Below are 20,534 nucleotides of genomic sequence, written 5' to 3' on the forward strand. Positions count from 1 at the left end.
TTGTGATTAGTGTAGAGGGGGACAAATTGTATAATATCAATTTTTCTGGATAAAAAATATAACAAAAGAAACCACTTCAGTTACGTAATGGCCACTTAACAACTAATGGTAGTGCCGTCATGGCGTACTATAACAAAATAATGATAACTCATTATTTAATTACAAAGGATATATAAATGGACAAAAAGAAACAAGTTGAGGAGATAAGGATATGTTTATTACACAAATTCATACCTCGGGCACGTAGCGCCATCGCGTGCCGAATGTAGAAACTAAAAAATAATATTGTAAACTAACACGCTATCTTTGGAAGAAACTAAACATCGGGGGCTATGAGGGCCTACTGTTTGTTCGCATGTGAGCTTCCATCACGATTCACTCATTATATCAACAACTTTTGAAACTTCCATTACTAAAATAGTTACATAACAATTTTAGAGTGTTAAGGCGGTGGCTTTGACCAACGGCACTTAAATATATCCATTAATCGCAAGTCAACTCAAAAATATACATACTGTATGCTCGTACAACTATTTTAAAGCATACATTACACTAAATTGTATACGCCCTGAGGACTGCACTATTTGGACGATTGTACAAAAATATATATGTACATGTCGACATCACTATGATACCAAATTTTAAAAGCTACAAAATTACTTTGTTATTATACTTTATATTTGTCATAATTGACATATTTATATGGTTTGGGTAAATAAATATATTCATATCTATTGTTCCTCCCACCTGTCTACTGTTTGTATACCAATTTTACTCTTAAAATATGAATTTAACTATATTTACAAATCACTTTAATATAAGTCATTTTGAATATTGCTTATTGCTCTATCACAAGTTATACAAAATCATTGCCATCTTCATAAACAAATAAAGATCTACATTATACACAAATATGTTAGCCATTTTTTTTATAATGATACGAGTGGGTCAAGTTCAAACTGAATTTGGAATAAGGTCCTTCTAATATATATGATCACTGTTGTCCATTATCAATTTTGAATAATCTACAACAGAATTCAAATTCTCGGTCGGTCAAAAACAAGCGTATTGGAATGTCTTATGACACTGATTGGACTATGTCTGAGTTCTAGATGCCGTCAATCACAGATGTTGGCACTTGGGATACAAGTAGAAATTTCCATCAGACCAGAACACAATACAGGTATTGAATCATTGATACATAGGATATTGTTATTGACTTCGGAACTTGACCTTTTTGTGTCAATTTTACATTTTATGCTTATACATTATGTAATAAGTATCATGAATTAAATAATAATATAAACATGGAAATCTTGTTTTTTTTACAGGACCTGAACTAACTGCTTAATTTTATAGTAAATGAAACAATGAAACAATTACTAAGGGACAGAAGGGTGCTTACTCAAAAAACAACCTAACATTGAAAATTATGTTTAAGTGTAAAACGATAATTAACATGAATGGGATACAACATACATCAACAACAAGTATACAACCGTAAACACAGACAGACAGATTCAGAAAGGTTTTTAATGTAGTTACTGACAATATGTTGGTTAGCAAAGCCCCGCCTTAACAATCACAGGTTATCTGTACATCTAAACGTTAACATTGGACCGTAATCTATATTATTGGACCAAATAAAATACTAGTAATTCTCAACAATAGATATATAATGTATACTTACAATTTCTCAACCATGAGCTTTATTTATGTAATATAAAAATCGTTGGAACTCTCCGTTAGTTGGTGTGATATATACATGGTGCTACGTATGTGACATTCATGTGTGTCGTCAGGCACTAATGTAATCACCATTCATTTTCCACGTGAAAAAAACTCTCATATAACCCTTGGTCACATACTTTTGCAAAATATATTTTTTTTCTATGAGGAATTAAGTAAATCGATGTTTCTCATTCCAAACCTGTCTCAATATTGTCTAATTACTTGTATAAATGGATTTAAGTAACTAAATTGATACATTATTAGGGAAGTACTAATGTAACTTTAAATACTTAAAAATAATAAAAGAGTATCACGCTTTCCTCACAATATTATAGGATATAAGATACAATACATGATTAAATTGGATTTAGCCTACTTTGAAAAGGACACAGGAAAAATACCTAGTTTGTCAAAGTTTGTGGACCACATTTTTGGTAGGTTAAGTGCTTTTACTATCAATAATTATGTGAATGAGTTTCTATGAAACATTAATTAATATAACATCAATGGAAAAATATGCTCCAGTGACATACAAACTATAATTACACATTTTACAACATTATGCGGTGAGATTTAAGTAAAATGTTTATTTTTATAACCTTGTTTCGCTGAGAACAGATTATTATTTTTTAAGTAGGTAAAGTTGAACAAAAAATACCCCTCAGATGTAATAATGTTACGAAAACAAATATTTTAACTTAAATGACACCTGATACATCATAATATATTGCCTATTTTCATGCAAATGATACGAGCGACGTGACACTACCGATGAAGTGAGTTCATTTGATGAAATAAATTATAAATGCAAATTAGAACCTGACTAGAGAATTTTGAATGAATCAATTGGATGTTTGGTGAATCAGATACAATGAAATCAGTTTTGTTCGGTTTTATTTTGATTAATAGCTATGATAATTATCAAGGAACTAAAGAGGATATTGATTCTTTGATACCAGACAGTATATTAATTTCTACTTTGGATATAAAATTAGTATTTTTTCGAGATAGCAGTTAATACCTACTTCTAAACCTGGGTCCACAGTTAGTTTTTAGTATCAGACTTATATCAAATATAATTGAACAACCAAAATTGGGTTTTCAGCCAAAAACGAAACTTATAGTTTTATACTAATAGGAATTTACAGTCTTATAGGGGCAATTCAACTTTTTTGATTTAATACAGTTACATGATTAGAATATTATATTTAATTTCTGAAAGAATATAAACAAAAATCTGGCTTGTTAGATATTAACAAAAAATGGCTCCTTAGCGTGACATAGGTCTACCGAAGGTGGATGCAATTAGTCTGTGATGCAAACGGCCCAAAGGCAACCAAACGCAACTAAAAAGTTTACTGAGTCGAATCATGCGGCCGATATTTTGCTGAAACCGAAACTTCAGTTGGTCACTAATATTAATTGGTATAGGTTTAGACATATGAGGAAAAAGTATATAATATAGGATTGGATTATACAATCAGATATTTTTTCATAACATAACTTCATTAGCAAGTGACAACATGAGGAAAGAAAATTATAAATGTGGGTGACACCTATTCTAGGCTTTAAGAATCAATAAATATATAGACTAAAATAGATCATGTTTGCAATATCCTAATTGTTAATAAATAAAGGACACAAATATATAACATGATGTAAATTGGCCCCTCGTATCATTTGCACAAGGGCTTACATAACCTAACTCAGAGTAACTCGATATAACACGATCCTCGTCACCTTTATTCACAGCGCAAGTCCAACATCCCTATGCTAATATTTACACGGTCCTACAATTATAAGGCTCAACCGGTGTTTTTACTTACATATTGCATCGCGTCCGCCGCGGCCGCGTCGACGGGGCGCTCTCACTAAGCGGTACGAAAATAGGCATCCTTAATAAGTTAACTTAGATCACAACACGCCGTCCTATACTCGGCACACGTCACTCGTTACACTAGCACATCACTATCCGGACAGGCCGGTCCATTCCCTATCGCGCTGTACATCTCGCGCTGACCGTCGGCCACTACACGAGCACGAGGAAGAATCTTCGTTATGGGCGCGGCTCGGGCGCCGCTTGCGGGATCACCGTCAGCGACTTGGGGATCTTGGGCATTAAAAGAGCTCCCTCGGTTTTGAGTGGCGTGGACACCAGCAGCGCGGGGGACGTCACCGTGGCCGGCTTGGCCGGGATTGGTGCGATCGTGATATTCTTCAAGCCAACATTCTTGAGGATTGTGGCAGCGTTGGCACCCAGTTGCAACTCAGGCTCGCCTTGTGCGGTGATGGTTTGTAGCACGGTGCCGCCATTGCCGAGCGATGCGGAGGGTGGTAGCTCGGTGACGACAGTGTTGTCGTTGGACCGGCGCTTGTTCCTCGCCTCTCGCTCTTGTAGCCGCTGCTGGCGCTCGCGACGAATCACGCACATCTTGTTGTAGTCCTCGAAGGTGATGTGGTAGCGGTTACCGGCTGAAAGCACCTGCACTAAACTAGGCAGGTTGTGCCCGTCCACGGCTAGTCGCAACGGCTCACGGGCTATCTTCGCTAGGTTCTCCTGGAAAGTTTATAATGAAACTCTTTAAATGCTTTATTAGAGAACAGGCATCTTGACAAATAGCAAAAACTATTAAGTATTAAATTTATAAATATATCTTCCTTTTTTTCTATACATATCTAAAATAACCTTTAAGAAAGAATCTTAATTCATCAAACATACATATGTATGCCTATGTATGTATGTATGTATCGAAGAATTCTGATCAAATTAAATCGAAGAAGATCAATTAAGAGATCAATTAATTGTATATTCATACCGATTAAGTTAATAATAAAAGTATATGTACCCTTAAAGCCTGAAAATATAAGCCGCAATAGTACTAACATGTTTAGCAATGACTCCACAACTCAACGAATTTAAAATGAAAAAATATATTGTAATATCAACTGACCTGCGTGATGGCCATGAGCGTCGGTCGCCACGCCTTACTCGTAGCCTTTTGTTTCTTAGGTGTATCCGATTTCGGAGTTTCCTTCTTATCCTTCGGAGCCTCATATTTAGGTGGGGGTAAGTCCTTTTTCTCTTTTGGCGGTTCATATTTGAGGGCTGGCATTTCTTTCTTTTCCTTTGGGGTTTCGGGTTTAGGCGGTACGGGCGCCGCTGCTACCTCCGTGGGATCTGATGCCGACACTCCCTTAACTAACTGTTGAATGTTTTGTAATACATTTTGTATTGCTTTCCTGCCTTGCACGTTAGGTGTGATTGCTATCAACTCTGGAGGTAAGGCTTTAACCTTCGCTCGGTCACTCTTAGGCTTTTTGGGCAGCGCTCCGGGAGGTGGCATGAATTTCTTGGGATCTGAACTCTTGTCTTCAGTATTCTGATTGGTTTTCAGTAGACTCTTACCGTTCATTGGCGGTTTCTTTCTGAATTCTATTAAGCTAACCGAGGGCTCGTTTCGCCTCGACTCGGACGCAACGTTATCGTACGCACGAAGCCGGCTTTGCACCGAGTTGCTGTAATTCGCCGCGTGTGGTGACGCGCTGTGTGATAACACTAGATCACCACTTCTGAAATACTTTTCTAGTAATATCAAATGCCGAAGGAAACTCGATTGGTTGCCGTACGGTCTCTGAAGTTCTGTCCAAAGCCGCTTCGTTTCGACGTCGTATTGGATCAGTGTGTTACACTTCTCCCAGCCCTCCGGAGTTACACCTTTTACGTTATTAAACTCAATATTACACTGTAAATTCATTTCTTCCTCCCCTGGGAATAATTCCCGAACCGATATTGAGGGATTGGTTTCTAGTCTCTTCACGGGATTTGAGTATTTCGCGTCTGGCAGCTTTTTGGGGTCTTTCTCTACCGGCAACTTCTTCGAAAGCTCGCTCAAGTTCTTCTTGACCTGCGTAAAGCTTTCCGACATCTGCCATTTGTTCTTAAGCGTATTAATATCGGCGGGTTTCTTGTTAGGTATAGTCTCTATCGTGCATTCATCATTTAGGGTTATGTTCTTAAGCAAGGAGATTTCCTTAGCCTTTTCTGCATCGAACATTTCGACATCACTATCTCGCCGTACAGTTTTATCCTTGTGAGAGACAATTTGTCCCAATTTCTGCACCCGTTTCGTATTTTTCTCGTTTATCCTGTGCTGGTGGCCGGGTTTCGTGATGCCGATGTTGTGTATTTTCAGTATGTTCTTATGCTTCTGCGTGAGATTCGCCGGTTTCGGTAGGAACTGCGCGGGGTTGTTCTGTTTCTGTAACAGATACTGTAACTCCGTTTGCTTGTCTACCGGGATGATTGGGGCGTCCGCGTCAAACATTTCCTCTGTAAATTCAGTTTGGAGAGTGGTGTCGGTCGGTTTAGCTCCCGGCACCGGTATTTTATTTGAGGAGATGAGACTTTCAATATCTTCTTCGAGAGGTTGAACTACTTTCTGGGCTTCAATGTCTTCTTCCTTGCATTTCTCTTTCTCTGGAGAGCTTTCTGTGGTCCTCTCTGATGATTCACTATCTGGTTTGTCGGGGTCAGTGGACCTCCTTTGTTTCGACTTGGTGCGGGCTTTCTTCTTCTGCTTGTTGGCGCTATTGGCCCAGTCCTCCAGGAAAGCGGTGTCGCTCGCTTCACGCTCCAATTCTGGCGGTATTTCCACGTTGTAGATTTGGAGCAACCTGTAAAAAATTAAGCGATACTTACTAAAACAGAAAAAGAGTAATAATGGTATTGTTCTGGGTATAACATGCTAATACGTTGCTAATCTGCTAATATGTTACTAATCTGTGCCACAAATTGTATTGAAGACTTTATTGATCGGTTTTATAAATATGCTACTTATTAGTTACCACCTACCTGTACCAATCGGAAATGGAGCCTGACTTACCCCAGTAATGGGAAGAGCGTGGAATATCTAATTAATACCTTCCTTCTTCACTTCGTAATGACGCAGTATAATGGAGCGTACTCGAACAGTGCGATCAATTCCTCTGAGTGGGAATACACGTGGCCCAGCAGTGCTCACCTGCGCCTGTAGGCGTGCGCGTGCTTGTCGTTGTGTCCGGGGCGCTGCAGCAGCGTGCAGTAGTAGCGGCACAGCTTGCACAGCACGGGCCGCTCCGTGAACTGCACCGGGATGCCCGCGCTCGTCAGCAGCGGGTTCAGCTCCGTGTAACCCTGGACACCAATACAATAGACCTCCAGTAACTTCAGGGTCCAAAGAATTTGAGTCCTTATATTTGTGATGTTGATGTCTGAATGTAATGTGTATTGTTGTGTATATATCACGGATGAGTTGGATGGTATTAGTCACATGTTGAAATATTGGTTTAGTAGATTGGTTTAGGTAAATTGTGGATGGGGTATTGCGCCTTATGTTGTACACACAAACCTCACTACGTATTTACATACGTGATATATGAAGAAGGTCAAACTGAGTAGTGCCACATAACATATGTAATATAATATTGGGTGGAATGGGGAAAACGTATGGGGTCAAACGTAATATGTACAAGTTTACGTGTGTTTGTGTGCGTGTGTGTGTGTGTGTGTGTGTGTACGTGCGTGCCTGTGGTGTGGCTCAATACGTATATAGTGTATGACGTGCCGGCTGTAGCTCTAGTCTACGAGTGTATGTGTGCGCGTGTGTACCTGTGTGTAAGGCGAAATGTGGTACAGCTCAATACATACATGGTGTATGAAATGCACGATGCGGATCTGGTCTACGTGTGTGTATACATGTATTTGTGTACGTACGTGTGTACGTATGTATATGTGCGTGCGTGTATGTATGTGTCGATGTAAGAGTACATACATGGTGTATGAAGTGCAGTTTGTGGTATTAGTCTGTGTGTATGTATATTTGTGCGTGCGTGTATGTGTGTGTGTAGTTGCTGTTTAAATACATGGTGTATGAAGTACAGGTTGTGTTACTTGTCCACGTGTGTATGTGTGTATGCGTGTGTGGTGCAGCTCAGTACATACATGGTGTATGAAGTGCAGGTTGTGGTGCTTGGTGAGGCGGCGGCGGCAGAGCGCGCAGGCGAGCAGCGGCGCGAGCGCGCGGTGGTGCTCGCCGCACAGCGGGATCGTGTGCAGCCCCGGGTAGTCGCACTGCAACTTCAGCTGCATAGACAGACGTAACACGTCACAATCAGAAATCATCATTTATGGTGTGGTAAGGGAGACAGACTTTTCCGAGGCGTTCCAGCTTAGTCCTCAGGGGTAGGGGCGCATCTGTGGCCGACCTCAGGTAGGAATATCTAATCCTGTCTGGGGTTGATTACAGATGACCATAGGCGGCAGTAGCCGCTTACTATCAGGTGGACTGCATTCTCGTCTGCTACTCTTATATTATAAAAACAAAAAAAAATATGAAGTTGATTCACATAGAACTAGCTGGACAGCAAACACGTCATAATCAGAAATCATTTATTATTATTATTTAATGTTGATTCACATAAATGTCTTTTGGAACTTTGGAATAATTTACCAAAAAACCTTCTAAACTAGGTTTTTTGGTATAAAAAAGTGTAATGAACTATGAACTTAGTTATTCAAGGTAAATCTTTGTGGCAAATCCAGGATTTTCGGGAGGGATTTAACTAAGCCGACAGTATATTTTTAATTTATTGCCCTCCTTCAAAATAGACAGTCAAAGAATATCTTTATATTTCCGAAATATTGTCGCCCTCTGAGAAAAGGATGTACTTACAAAATAAGTTATATGGACACACTAAGAGTTATTTTTTCAAACCATACTCAGACAAATGCATCTATTACATTTACTAATTGTTACACATTAGTGATCAACTACTCACCAGCTTACTCACACTTGACCGCATCTTGATAAGCCACTTGCGTCGTATAGACTGGTCGGCGGGGGCGGAGCACCCTTCAGTGTGGCACGTGGCCAAACGCGTCCCCGCCGCGGGCTCCTCCTCGCTCTCCTCCCCCTGGCTAGGGCTGGGGGGCTTCTCTGGACCCCTGGGGATAAATAGGGTAATTTATGAAGGTCAGCAATTAAGGAATAATTGCCGTTGCTTAACAAAGTCAGCAATTTGTTAAATTGTTATCGATATTTAGGACTTTTTTCTTGTCACACATGTCTTTACGTGTGATAGGTGTGCCATTTGCATCCTATTGTTTCGTTAATACTTTTCCTGTTATGTTTTCCATATAAACACGGGTTAAGAAAAGGCTACAGTGAGTTAACGTTTATGTTTGGGACACGCATATATAAATCCGCGCGACAGGAAAAAGACGGATAAAAGGATTAACTTTTTATATATGAAGAGAGAATATGCATTTCAGGTATTAATTAGCTTGATGATTGTCAGTGAGTTGTATTTACGTGTGCGCACGTAGTTGTTTATGTGTATTTGTATGAGAGAGTAAGCAAATTGGTTTATTACGTTATAGTTATGATTGTGGGCGCTTGCGTTCGGATGTGAGTATAGATATTCCTGTGTACATATTAGTGCGTGTGTGACTATGAATGTGTTTCTATGTGTATAACTCACATTGGTTGTGAGTATAGATATTTCTGTGTACATATTAGTGTGTGTATGTACATACATGCGTGTGTGACTATGAATGTATGTGTGTGTAACTCACACTGGCAGCGGCGGCGACGGCGGCGAGGGCAGCGGCACAGCATCGGGCTGCCTGCCCGCGGGCCGCTTGCGGTAGGACGGGCAGTTGGCGCGCCGGTCCACGTGGCGGTAGCACGCGTCGCACAGGCAGCTGTCTATCGTCAGCTTCTCCTCGTCTGGGGGAGGATGGGAGGCTGACTTACTGTTGCTTAGTAGGTTTAAGCTATTATAGATGTGCTTTATTCTTAATCTGGAAGGTTACGACGGGCGAAATTTATGCCCTATGGCATTGTCTGATTCCTTGTGGAGGGGGAAAGTTAGGAATAATGACGAAGGTGGTGCGAACATTGTCTAGTCTCAAAACCATAATATAACCTTCAGTGTACCCACGTAGAAGGTGGCATCTGGGGTTGCGGGTGCAGGCAAGAGGCAGAGCTCAAACCGTTTAGCAACGCTGGAAAAATACCCAAAGATGTGGTGAGCGTAAATGCTCACCAGGGCACGGCCTAAAAGGAGTACCGCACTCGGAGGAATACGATGATGTTGAAAATGAATAAAAAGATTATCTTAGATTTATTTTAGTTACCCATAATTGAGTATATGTAATGATATGTTACATCAAGCGGGTTCTTTGGCTACTTCTATTTAAATAATCTTAATCTGTAAAAAATGTACTAGATTCTGAACTTACTGTTGAGCACCTTCTTCTGCCTTTCACTACTCTTCATCTGAGCGATATGGCAGGGCGTGTCGTAGAGGCCAAACTTGCCCCCGCAGTAGAAGCACTGGTCCATGCACAGCCGCCCAGGGTGGATGCTGAAGGAAGACGCCTTCTCCGGGATCACCAGGTTTAGGGTCTCCTTAGGCTCCGGTTCGGGAGCTGCCTCGCCGTCTGTGAACGCACATGGCACAATCGCCCTAAGACAAGTTTTTTTTCTGTTTAGATGTTCCTATTTTGAACTACAGCACAAAAACAAACCTATACTAAGATTTTTTTGTTTTCATTTCTTTATTTGTATACTAATTTAATATAGAATACAAACCAGCAATATATAGAGCAAAATAAACGTTAATGAAAAAAATAATATTGTTGCAAAACGCAGTAGATGAGTTTTTATGTATTTTTCAATTTAGTATTTCCAACAACAATGTTATTTATAAAAATTCAGTATGTTAGAATTAGGATATTAGAGAAATTTAATTTTTTTTAGTGATTTATGATTTAGAAGCCAATTTTGTTGTTCAAAAACAACATGATTTTATGTTTAGTTTGTACAAACACATGCATTCATGTTACACATTGAGCTGTGTTATCTCCAAAGATGGTTGCATTTTCAAAAAGGTAGTGTAGTGTAAAAATGTGCCTTAAAATTATTGTTAGTAATTATGCCTTTAGGCATGACCAGATCATTTTTTCTTCCAATTACAGGCTAATTCTTGTTTTAAAAACATCAGGGATTCATTCTAATTTTAAAGCAGGAAAAAGTGAAATTTAGTCAAAAAATGCATTAAAACAATCTGATCACATCCTAATAAAATACAAACGTAGCTAGGAGCAATATTTTCCCAAACATAATTTTGAATGTTTTTTAAATTTAAAGCCACTAATATTTTTGTTATGACTTCTACTAATCCCTCAAAATTTATTCTTTATGGTTAAAACGAATGTTTTGTCACTTTAATTAAAAGCAAGTTGTTGTAAAAGTAATTTATATAAATTATCACTATCTTTGAAAAATATGACTATATCTGAAATATGATATATCTACAAATGGGACCACATAATACAACCGAATATTACAATATTTCAAATGTGCCAATTTCTTTACAATATTCTATCCATAGAAACGAAGGGTATTTTATTGAAAAAAAAAATATAATTATTTCTACTAGGCATATTAAAATCTCCACCAATAATACCCTTCAGAGCATTTTGGTAGGCTTTACCCACTTATGGGGAGACCCGTATCCAGCAAGGGCATATAAAAGGGGAGCAACCAATATAGTATTTGCTCGTAGCTACGTGTGTAAGGGTGAGCGCACATGTCCACACACCGTGGTTGTTAAGTCGATTACTGTTATGAGACTTTCTGTGCCCACCATCTGATGTTGCGCCCGCACCGCCCTGAAACACAAAATAACATACAAAGTAGCAAATTTATAAATTATATTGCATTATAAATAAGTTCTAGGTTGACATCTCGCTTGCGTACTATTATTTTGATGATAGGATTTGGGTTAAACAACCTTTCAGTTATAATAAAAATAATCAATGATGATTACAGGGTATGCTCCATAGGGTAGCATGGTTTTTAAATGTCAAGTTCAACGTTAATATTTTCAGAACCTCTGGAAAAACCTCTGGAAGTATTTATCACTGTAACGCCCGCACTATATGTGTGTAAAAATATGTAAAATCAATTTAAAAATCCCATAAAACGCGATTCAAATACTCTATTTATGTACCTCTCATTAAATTGGATAGTCTGTTGAAAACAATCCACACATTTAAAAACTTAACACACTTAAACACAACACCCCTTTTTAAAGAACTTTAAAAGAACATAACTAATTTTCAGAAGACTTTCACATAAAGATTTTTGTATAAAACAAAAAAGAGCATGGGAATACCCCTAACGGTACTGAACGCGTATTTACGTTTATAATATTTGTCCACACCACAAAACCACTTGCGGTCTTCTCTACGCCCGTAGATAGCTGATTGTTCTACATAATAATCAATTATTTTGTTCGTAACATACAATTTAAATACCATATTTCATTTAATTTTGAATTTTTGTAATTAATAAATATAACATGAAAAAAAAAACATAAAGCTGAATTTTAAGTTTTGATAAATTTAAAAATATATACGTATTATATTTAAAAATGAACTGGTACTGAAAATTTATTGCAAAACGATTTTATATTTATTTTGTTTATAAATAATTTTTTTCTGTTTATTTTTCAGCTTGTTTATTTACCAGCCGAACCTTCACACACTTGTTAAAGCTGTAAAGTCTACTAGAGCCAACAGAAATGATAAGTTTTCCGAAAAACCAAATTAATGATATCCTATTTGATGTGTCGATGTGAAAAATATAAAAAAAAACAAATAAGTGAGTCCACAACGCCTAAAATATCGCATAATACTACAGAAGGTTGATATATAAGTTGAAAACCAAAACTTTTGAAAGAATTATTGTTTTCAAGTAAATATATAATTTAAACATCTATTCAACATAATAAATGATTTACAAACTTAACACATATGTAATTTTAGAATCAAAGCTAGACTAACAAAAATAATTTTGCAGACAAGAATTCAAAAGTGCCCGCAAAAACTATATTGTTATTGAAGTTTATACTTATTTATTTTCTTATTACAGCTGTTTTTTGTACTTAAATAAGTATAATTTGACCAATGCTACGAGGCTGTAGCGCTGTTACACGCGGCAGCTTTTCTGCTATATTTTTATTTGAAGTTTGGTAAAGGTTACGCATCTGTGACCCGTTTCAAATAAGACTACTGGCCTATCTTACGTTGTCTAAGGCTTCCTGAAAAAGAATTACAAATACAAAGGTTAGTAATATTTACCTCGCGTTTTTCTATGGTGTAATAGGCGTCGTCTTCGCTGCCCGCCTCGCCCACCTCCGGCGGCGGCCTGCCCGAACGATTCTTGCTCTTCTGAAAGGTCATCTTCAAGGAACTCCTGTATTTCTTCTTGTCCCGCTCTCCCGACCCCCTGTTCAGCTTTATCACAGTCTTCAGCGTGCCCGTGTAGTCGGACTTCTGCTTGCCCTTGCTAGTTCCCGCCATACCGCTATAGTTCTGCAACCTCTCCTTCTGTTTCATATTCTCCAACTTAGCCTCATTCGCTGCCTTGTGAGTGAGTAACCCAAGAGTCCGTAGAACGTTCTCCTTATGCCTCTGGCTCTCGGGAGTCTCCAGTAGAACATTACTAGGCCCTGGTTGGTTTTCAGTAGAGTTCCTTGCGGATTTCGTTTTGGGGCTCTTTGGCTTTACTTCTACTACAGGTTTTTCTTCCACTTTCTCTACTTCTTTTTGTTCTTCTTCCTTTAATTCTACTGGAACTTCTTGTGGTTTCTCTGGCAGCTCTTCTACAGGCATTGGCTCTGGAACGCTTACTGGAGCCTCTGGAACGATTACTGGAGCTTCTGGAACAGGTGTCTCGACCGGCGGTGCAACAGGTTGTGCAACTGGTTGTACTACTGGTGGCTCGATTGGCGGAGTATCAACGACTGTCGGCGCTAACTCGTTAGTGGTTGTTTCGGTCACACAGGTACTTTCAATCTGCGGTACTTCGGAAGTTAATGGGATATCATCAGGTATAGCCTTAATGTTTTCTAGCGGTGGCGCTAAAGCTTCTGTCTCCATTGGCACTACTGCTTCGGGAGATTTCACAGCCACGGGTGTCGGTGTGATCGAAATTGCTGGAGACCTCATCTGATGAGGAGGAGATCGGATTTTTTCCAACGTGACCATTTTCTCCTCAGATTCTACGCCTGACTCGGACGATTTCCGCGAAATGGAATCTCTAGATTTACGTTTTGTTATCTGAACTTCATTACTGTTTAGTTTCGATTCTACAACACGTGGCGTTATAGAGATTTGACTTGAATTCAACACCATGCTCGCTACGGTCGGGCTCAGGGCGTCTGGCTGTTGTGGATTTGTAAATTGATGTAAATCAATCTGCGCGGGTGGGGTGGACTTATCTACAGATTTTCTTATCTCAGTTAACGTCACATCTTTACCTAAAGATTTTTCAAAAATACTAATAGCATCAGATTCCTTTGAATGGTTTGAACTTGTTGATTCCTTCCGCGCGCTGAAGCTATTTCGCTTGATCAAAGTAACAGAGTTCGATAGGTCCTTATCTATGGATTTGCGCACTTGATCTCGCTTTACAATAGATATTGCAGAGTTATTTTCGAAACAACTTAAAACATTTTCCTTTTCGATCACCTTTTCAGGTGACCTTACAGTTTGTATGCCTTTCAGAGGTTTAATATCAGCTCCTGATTTATTTACTAAAACGACTTCGCTCGTGACCATAACCGAACTGTTGTCACTCGACTTTGATTCAGACTCCTGTCTTTGCCTTCTCTTATCAAATTCTTCAAACTCTTTCAGTCTATCCATTAGCTTGTCGATACTAGCGACCGTGCTATGCTTGTATGAGATCTCCCTGTTATCAGTGGATTTTTCAGCGGAATCCTCCTCATAATGTAACCGAATATTCTCACTATCATCATTCTTTGACGGGGTTGTCTCATTAGTTAGTGAAGATATAGTTTCCTTGTCCTTAACTGGTGTTTCCGGAGTGATAATACTATTATTGTCACCTAGTGGCTTAGACTGGGCGTAGAACTTGGACACTGGTTTGGTCTGTGTTTGCTCTGAACTCACACTTGTGTCATTGTTCATTTCTTGGTCTATATTCTGGTCCAGGTTATATATGAGATCATTAATTTCTTTAGTTAATGTATCGATGGACTCCTGCTTGTCATCTGTTGAGTCATTAGTTATTGTGCTACTTATACCATTCTTGGCCGTTAACGGGTTAGGTCTGGACCTGTCCACACCTTCCTTCTTCCTTCCTCTCCTAGCTCTCCTTATGTTCTTGGAGACCTCCTTTGAGTTAAATGTCTTTGACATACAATTCAATATACTACTACGTTCTTCAAAAAGCGTATCATTTTCAGTCTTCAATAACAGTTTTTCTTCTATTTCTTGTGTGTTTAAACTGTCTAACTTAAGCCTATTACTATTATTGTTGTCAGAATCTAATGAAGTACTTCTTATTAAGCTCAATTTTTTCTTTTTTTTGTCACTTGTTATAGAACTAGGCTCTGTATCCAGTTTGGTTTCAGCTAATTTGGAGTCAACATTAAGAGAAGGCACTTTTCCAATAGTCGAGATCTGTACATTATTTTCAATATCTATATCTAGGTCAGTCTTAGATTTATCTAATTTTTTGTTGAGCTCCTTGCTTCCTTCTGCCTCATTGAGCCCTTCGTTTAAGCTGATATCTGACTCCGTGATGTCTGAGCACTTGGAGATCTCACTACCATCACGAGAGCAAGAGCGTCCTCTCTTTAGTTTCTTACACTCTTCCGTAGCTTCTCCGTCTGTAGTCTTTGAGTCTGAGAGTAATCTGCGTCGCTTTTTCTGTTCTTTCATCATAATTTCATTTAAGAGATTATTTTTTACTTTTCTTGGCTTCCCACTCCTTAAATTTTTGCCTTCAAAAAGCGATGGACTATTACTTCTTTCTGAGCGCATTGAATATGGGCTGCGAGGTCCAAGAACTAGTGTGCTTGATGGGTCGCCTAAAACTGACTTCATCATCACCATATCAGAACTTAATCTTGGTCTTCTCGTACTGGTTTTGGGACTCGATGACCTCGAATTAGGCGTAGTCTCATCAACTGGCTCCTTCTTGATTTCAGAGGCAGGTATCAAAGGGACGGCTTCTTTTTCTTGAGAATTATCAGACTCAGGCTTGACGGCTGCCTTTCGTGCTCGTGTAACGGTTTGTCTCAGTACATTTTTCTTTGTGACCGCCACTTGCTTTTTGCTTCTCAAGGTTTTTGTCTTTCTGATGCCAAGCGGGCGCTTCTTTGCTATTATTTTAGGTTTAGTTACAGTTTTCTTAGGTTCTTTGGAGGTTTTCGGTTCATCTTGACTCGGTTTGTTCTTGTCCTCCTCGCTTATGTCCGAGGCCTTTTTACGGGCACGGGTCTTGGGTTCCACTATTTCCTCATCTATGCCTTTGTCCAAGTCTTCTTTAGCCTGCTTAGTTTTCATGATGGAATGTGTGGTGGGAGGTGTCCCCGTTTCTTCGACATCAGGTACAGGCTGTAGATCAGCTTTGACTTTGTGAACCGATCTAAGATTGATCGAAGATACTGAGAGGTTGGTAGAATGTCTGGTTTTTCTCTTCTCTAATCTGGTTTTAGTCAGTAGTTGCAAACTGGTACCAACTAAGGTTTACTCAAGACAAATATCCCTTTTTGTCTGATTTACACTATTTGTATTTTAGTTTTCACTGACTCCTTAGTGTATGGACGACATTGAGGCATAATATGTTTCCTGAACGCGCCATCTAGTCCTGAAATGCAACGTAAACAAAATCATATTAAAACTCATCGCAATTCACTAATTAGCAACGTGGTATTAAATAATATGCAGGAATTTATAATATAGATGGGAAAGAGTTAAAAATATCCTCAATCGTATCACGAACTCATATATTGTACGTAAATAATTGTATGCAATCGGCCAGTATAGTAAAACTTGTAAACAAAAGATTGAACGTCAATATTTTCGTATAAATCAGTAAAATCTTACTTTAAACAGGTCGCAGTAAACAATAGTCGAGCTCCACGATCAACAAGTTCGCGCATTTATTTGACATATTTTTGTTTTTATTTCTCAGTATTTAACACTCTAAAAGGAAACAAAACACCATATTAAAGCTAAATACACGACAGTTTTCACTATTAAAGCGGCGGATTGCTAGAAAAACTCGCCGGAAAAGTCATGAAAACCCTATGTTTTGGTGGTACGTTTCGCCTCTCGTATGACCGTAACGCCACCTACAGCTGTGCGATGCGTATGCGTCGAGTCGAGAGACAGAAAGCACCAAATCATTTCCCTACCCGTGGCGCACCTCCGCGATGTCCTCACAAAATACTCACAATTTATCCCACGGAATCGCCAAAAACCACTATAAACAGTTAATCGGACACACAACACACCATAATATGCGAAAAAGTTCAATAAAAACTCGCGATTAAACTTAGAAAACGATTTTTGAAAAGCCCAAATGTCTGCAGGCGTCCGCCATAATGTTTCCTTCGAAACGAATAATATAGTTCTTATTGCTCTCGGCAAGCAATCGCTCTATTCGCTATTCAAAATGGCGACCGTGTGGCGTTCACAGTGCGCGTTTGCACGCTTTTTTGTGGGAAAATCCGGGAGAATCCTGAACAACGCAACTGATTTGGGTATAAGAGCTGTCCCGGAATCACTATCGGTAATTATTTAATTATTTTCTCTCGCGTTGTGTTGTAATGTTGCTTTGACCGCGACATGTGACAGAACTATGGGTGTACGGTCGCCCGCCTAAGTTTCGCCCGCCAAGTTATTTTTTTAGCATCATTTTAATGATGATTTAATTTACTTCATCTGGTAATATTTTTAAATTTCCAAATTCAAAATTAATTTCTTATCTGCACTATTTTAAAAGCCCGTTTGGATTAATATTTTTAATAACAAGAAAGTAATAATTACTTTAATAAGAAATAATAATAATTATGTAAATAATGATGTTATAAATGAAAAATGATATTTATTTGTAACTTTTTACAGGTTAAGTCTCAAACGAGAAGCTATTCAAGCTATTCACAATCACCGTTCGTCACCAGAATAAAAGAACAATATGAGTTTGAAGTGGCGAAGAATCCTCCAGAGTGGAAATATGTAGAGAGACTTTTACCCTTCGATACGATACCACCCGTCACTCCTAAGGAAAGCTACCCATCTGGCTGGATACCCCCAAAAGAAGAAGCAAGAAATTTACCATTCATGATAGTTAGAACAAGAAATCATGAGCTTCCCATATATTTGGGCATTACTTACCGTGGAATACGTAAAATATCAAAGGTTAAGAGGATCGAAGGTGACATCTGGCTAATGAATGATGAAATTAAGGAATATTTAAAAAATAAACACCAACGATATGTAGAAACTAGAGTACATGAACTGGGCCACTTTATAGAAGTTAAAGGGGATTACGTAACGTGTTTAAAAGAATGGGCCCATTCTAAGGGATTTTAGATAGTCAATATTGTATTTCTTTAAATAAACTGATTTAGTAGATGTCTTCTTTTATTTTCCCTTGATAATTAGTACCTACCTATATAATTGAATTGTTACACATAATTAAAATTTAACTAACATTGGAATATAAAAAGAATGTTTACATATAATAAAGTAAATTTTAATACACTTATAATGGAAAATACACACAACATAAACATACTTATATGACACAAAATCATTAAAGTTCATTTTTTTGTAAACATTAGTAAAGTAAAATCGTTTTGCCTTTAATTAACTTTTGTAATTAGAATTACAAGCTTCCGTAAAACGTTATTTTTACACAATATTTACCTTAATATTAACGAAACAATGAATAAAAAGATGAAATCATCATTTTTATTCATGTATTTTGCAAATTTCTATTTAATCGTGCATTCCTGACGTTATATACAGGTTATTGAAACGCTGTATAAATTAATCAACGCCATAAAATACTTAAAATTAAAAACATCCATTTCATAAAAAGCAATAAAATTATTCTAAATATATAAATAATGATGAGTTGCCGTCGAAACTCATTTGGAGGGGTGTACACGGCATGAAGTTAGTTTCGTTCAGCTGCCGCTCGGAGCGCTGGCGACGGCGGAAGGTTTTATCTACGTAGCTATATAACATCCGCCCGGAGTTCTTTGGGCCTCTCCAAGATATTATTTTCGACTCGACCACACTTCGCCTCGTTCAAAACAACTTTTCTATATCTTAACGCGCCAATTAAACGCTTTGACACGGTTTTCAGAACGCAACCGATGTTTTACATTTAGTAATTTTTAGGTTATTACTTTTTGTATTAAATCAGGTTAGGCATTTGCGTAATTTCTTGCAATTTGAAACTTTGTAAACTCGTGTTCGATCGAAACCGAGTTACACGAAATCAATATAAGTATATAAGCGTTTACGGCAACGTTACGTAACATGATAAATTGTTATATACTTGTATTGTGTACACGTAAAGATTTTCAAGGCCAAGTGCTTTCAGTACGATTGAGAATGACGCGTAAAGGTATGAAATGCAATCAATAATAATAAAACGATGCGGGGTTGTTACAAATTAGTTATAACTACAGTTTTCTTTAAGTTGCGTTGTATTTCGGTTCACGTTGCCCCGATGATTTATTGATACATACGTAAACTAATGTTCTTATCTTTAATCTATAAATAGCTTGGACAACCTATTGCACTTACTATTTTCTATACTATACGTATGTATCGTTCGTAGATTGAATTGAATGTCAAATAGAACGTCATTTTGATATTCAAATTAGTGGTATATTAAGGTTTGCTTTAATTTAGTTTGTTCGTAACTAAATGCGTTGGTAGCGAGACAAAATTAAACATGAAAATATTTAAAGTATTTAACACGAACTAATGACATTTGTGTAAACTTTAAATAACCTAATACTCGGTGAGTACTCCGATGCAATTTATTTTTTATTAAGCAACCTAGTTAACTTTATTTTAAGCCACTTTTCTAAAAGGACCAAGTAATTTTGCAGTAGGTATTGGTTAATAAAAGAATCCGACTATTTTTAATAGACGGATGTAATAAAGCGGACGTGTAATGCAATTCACTTAGAAATACTTACGTGGCCTCGAACGGAGTACATTAATCAAAGGTTTATAAGCATCGTGGCACATTCCCACGCTTCAGGACTAACACTGAACGTTACGTGTGCCGTTAGGTCTACTTTCTTAAGCGCGGATGCTTTGGACTTTAAAAGAAGCATTAGAGAGTAGATATATTTAAGTAATACCCACATATTATATGCATTTAGGTGTATACATTATATTCAAACTTCGAACTTTTTAATAGTTCAGGTTTTTACTTAAATACTCCTTTTTATGTCGTCAACCTATTACTGTCCCACTGCTGGGTAAGGGTCTACACTCAGAATGTGAAGGATCAGGCCATAGACCACCGGGTTGGTGTCAGATTGGTTGGTGTGCGAATTGATAGACATCACATACCCTTGAGAACTTTTTTATAGGTAACACTGCTTTTTACCATTGCCTAATGCAATAGAAAAAAGAGGACTTTTTTACGAAATTAAAGTAAAGTAGGTATAGTAAAGCACGTATGCAGTGCAACTGATGGTAAGGGGTCATTGCCACCTATGGACACTTTATAACTCATATTGAAGGTGGTAGAACCCTTTGTGGTTCGACTCCGGTGGCAACACCGCCACACCTATTTCTACCTAATAACAGCAGTGTTAGGAGCTGTTGTGTTCCGGTTTAAAGGGTGTGGTAAGGGAGACAGACTTTTCCGAGGCGTTCCAGCTTAGTCCTCAGGGGTAGCGGC

The 20,534-nt window shown here is 38.1% G+C and overlaps 2 protein-coding genes across 4 annotated transcripts; one reads left to right on the forward strand and one right to left on the reverse strand.

The window, feature by feature from the left end:
* Positions 1 to 195: 195 nt before the first annotated feature.
* Positions 196 to 17,191, reverse strand: east (enhanced adult sensory threshold). Of its 3 annotated transcripts, XM_073091238.1 has the most exons (11): positions 17,050 to 17,183; positions 16,700 to 16,798; positions 12,920 to 16,460; positions 11,377 to 11,446; positions 10,013 to 10,213; positions 9,344 to 9,497; positions 8,548 to 8,713; positions 7,712 to 7,852; positions 6,753 to 6,904; positions 4,683 to 6,405; positions 196 to 4,288 (listed from the first exon to the last, which is right to left on the reverse strand). In XM_073091238.1, exons 3-11 carry the CDS (start codon positions 16,154 to 16,156, stop codon positions 3,788 to 3,790), a joined length of 6,345 nt encoding a protein of 2,114 aa, XP_072947339.1. In that variant the 5' UTR covers positions 16,157 to 16,460; positions 16,700 to 16,798; positions 17,050 to 17,183; the 3' UTR covers positions 196 to 3,787. The 3 variants fall into 3 exon arrangements, with proteins under 3 accessions (XP_072947339.1, XP_072947414.1, XP_072947267.1); XM_073091313.1 differs by lacking the exon at positions 16,700 to 16,798 and having other exon boundaries at positions 11,422 to 11,446; positions 17,050 to 17,191; XM_073091166.1 differs by lacking the exon at positions 16,700 to 16,798 and having other exon boundaries at positions 17,050 to 17,191.
* Positions 17,178 to 18,232, forward strand: mRpL49 (mitochondrial ribosomal protein L49). Its single transcript, XM_073091426.1, has 2 exons — positions 17,178 to 17,387; positions 17,723 to 18,232. Exons 1-2 carry the CDS (start codon positions 17,178 to 17,180, stop codon positions 18,188 to 18,190), a joined length of 678 nt encoding a protein of 225 aa, XP_072947527.1. The 3' UTR covers positions 18,191 to 18,232.
* Positions 18,233 to 20,534: the final 2,302 nt, after the last annotated feature.

The sequence above is a fragment of the Epargyreus clarus genome, unplaced genomic scaffold (genome assembly GCF_041222505.1).
Source record: "Epargyreus clarus isolate Ecla_fem2 unplaced genomic scaffold, WU_Ecla_fem_2.2 ptg000001l, whole genome shotgun sequence".
In the NCBI taxonomy this organism is placed as follows: Eukaryota; Metazoa; Arthropoda; class Insecta; order Lepidoptera; family Hesperiidae; genus Epargyreus; species Epargyreus clarus.

Excerpts from the sequence above, each read along its gene's own strand:
- east (XM_073091166.1), bottom strand. The coding sequence starts at position 16,156 with ATGAAAACTAAGCAGGCTAAAGAAGACTTGGACAAAGGCATAGATGAG. Across the intron at positions 10,214-11,376 it reads TAATCGACTTAACAACCACG|ACGGCGAGGCAGCTCCCGAA; the intron begins GTGTGTGGACAT and ends GTGCGTTCACAG. Across the intron at positions 6,406-6,752 it reads GCGCACGCCTACAGGCGCAG|GTTGCTCCAAATCTACAACG; the intron begins GTGAGCACTGCT and ends AATTTTTTACAG.
- mRpL49 (XM_073091426.1), top strand. The coding sequence starts at position 17,178 with ATGTCTGCAGGCGTCCGCCATAATGTTTCCTTCGAAACGAATAATATA. Across the intron at positions 17,388-17,722 it reads CTGTCCCGGAATCACTATCG|GTTAAGTCTCAAACGAGAAG; the intron begins GTAATTATTTAA and ends AACTTTTTACAG.